Source organism: Emiliania huxleyi (genome assembly GCF_000372725.1).
Source record: "Emiliania huxleyi CCMP1516 unplaced genomic scaffold EMIHUscaffold_263, whole genome shotgun sequence".
Taxonomy (NCBI): domain Eukaryota; phylum Haptophyta; order Isochrysidales; family Noelaerhabdaceae; genus Emiliania; species Emiliania huxleyi.
Genome location: NW_005200063.1, coordinates 99,597 through 101,565, shown reverse-complemented (window position 1 = coordinate 101,565; position 1,969 = coordinate 99,597). Strand labels below are relative to the sequence as shown.

Here is a 1,969-nt window from a genome sequence, read left to right as displayed (position 1 = left end):
GCCGTGTTCGTCGCAGAACGAGCCGCAGGGGCGGGTGCGGAGGCGCTTGGCGGGGGGGCGCTGGGGGGCGGGGTCGTGCAGGCGGGGCAGAGCAAATCGGCGTTGACCGGGCCTTCGAGAAGCAGGATGGTCCCGGATAGCCCAAAACCCAGCGATTAACACGGCCCGCGTATACGCCGGGTCGGCCTACGACGCTGAACCTCAACAGGTTAGGTTAGGTAGGAAGGTGAAGAACAGCCAGGCTCGGACTGGACACCAACGCGGTATGGGTGGACGCGAGACAGATGAAGACGACACGCAACAGATGGAACTCAGAAAAAGAAAAAGCTCGATATCGGAGCTCATGTCGCAGCCCACGGTCGGCTTCCAGGGCGTGCCCGGCGCGTACAGTGAGTCTGCGTCCATCGAGGCCTTCGCCGCAGCCGGCGTGGACGAGATACAAGCTCGCGGCTTCCACACTTTCGAGGACGTCTTCGTGGCGCTCTCAAAGGGCGCGATAGACTACGCAGTTCTCCCGGTCGAAAACACGCTCGGCGGCTCCATCCACGTCAACTATGATCTGCTGCTTCGCTTCCACGGCGCCGTGCACATCCTGGGCGAGTACACCCTCCGCGTGCGCCACACGCTCCTCGCGCTGCCCGGTGTGCAGCTCAACGACATCAAGAAGGCGATGAGCCACCCGCAGGCGCTTGCACAGACAGAGTCGTACCTGCGCACGGCGGGAATCGCGCCCCTCGTCGGGTACGACACCGCCGGGTCAGCAGAGCTGGTGGTGCAGCAAGGGCTGCGCGACACCGCCGCGATCGCTTCCATCCACGCGGCCAAGGCGTGCCAGCGCGCTCTAGCTCTCTCTGTCGCCGCCGCTGCTGCCGCCGCCGCCGCCGCCGCCGCCGCCGCCGCCGCCGCCGCCGCCGCCACTGTATCTCCTACTCACCACTGCGCTCTGCCTGCACCTGCACTCTGACTGCAACACTCGGACTGCAACACTTGGACTGCGCTGCTCTTGCCGGCGCCAGCTCTCTTGCGCCCGCCCGTCCGCCGCCGCCGCCCGTCCGCCGCCGCCGCTCGGACGGGCGCCCGCCGCTTCTGATGGCAGGTGCACGGCCTCGAGGTGCTGGACTACGGGATCGAGGACGACCCGAACAACTTCACGCGCTTCCTCATCCTCTCGCGCGCCGCGCCGCCTCCGGGCGCGCTTCTCGGCTTCGCCGCCAAGACGTCCGTCGTCTTCACACCGCACCGCGACGAGGCGCGCAGCGCCGCCTCCGGGCGCGCTTCTCGGCTTCGCCGCCAAGACGTCCGTCGTCTTCACACCGCACCGCGACGAGGTGTGAACGCAAGACCTGCCCTCTCCACGGCTGCAGCGGCGTGAAGAGCGCCTCGTCACACGCCTCGTCACAGCTTCGCGGGCGAGAGCAGGCGGGCGTCCTATTCAAGGCGATGTCCGTCTTCGCGGTGCGAGACATCAACCTCTCCAAGATCGAGAGCCGGCCACACAAGCCGGGCGAGAATAGCCGAGATGTAGCCACACAAGCTTGGCGAGAGCAGCTCGGCAGGAGGACGCCAAAGGCACGCACCCTTCCGAGACCCTTCCCGGCACCTTCCTGCAGGCGTGCTCGGCGCGGGAGCAGGCCCAGCCGCTGGCGCTTCGGGCGGCGCAGAGGCGCGCCGAGCGTCCGCGGCCAACGGGACCGCGGTTGTGCCGGCGGCTAGCTTCGAGTACACCTTTTACGTCGACCTGCTGGCGCGCCGCAGAGTCGCGGCCCCTCGCCCCTCTCTCTCTCTCTCTCTCTCTCTCTCTCTCTCTCCCTCTCTCTCTCTCTCTCTCTCTCTCTCTCTCTCTCTCTCTCCCTCCCTCCCTCTCTCTCCCTCTCTCCCTCTCTCTCTCTCTCTCTCTCCGCGCTGACAGCTGCCTGCGCCCGCTCCGCTCCTTCTGCCGACACCCTCTCCCGCCTCTCCTGCCCCTTGC

At 67.4% G+C, this 1,969-nt stretch overlaps 1 protein-coding gene across 1 annotated transcript in view; it reads left to right on the top strand.

Moving 5' to 3' along the window:
* Nucleotides 1-334: 334 nt before the first annotated feature.
* The window catches only part of EMIHUDRAFT_457672 (putative aminotransferase), a 5,045-nt gene continuing 3,410 nt past the window's right edge, over nucleotides 335-1,969 (top strand). The window contains exons 1-4 of the mRNA XM_005777272.1: nucleotides 335-826; nucleotides 1,097-1,249; nucleotides 1,420-1,504; nucleotides 1,611-1,756. Of these exons, the coding sequence (XP_005777329.1) occupies nucleotides 344-826; nucleotides 1,097-1,249; nucleotides 1,420-1,504; nucleotides 1,611-1,756 (867 nt within the window). The 5' untranslated portion in view covers nucleotides 335-343. The remainder of the gene's footprint in view (nucleotides 827-1,096; nucleotides 1,250-1,419; nucleotides 1,505-1,610; nucleotides 1,757-1,969) is intronic.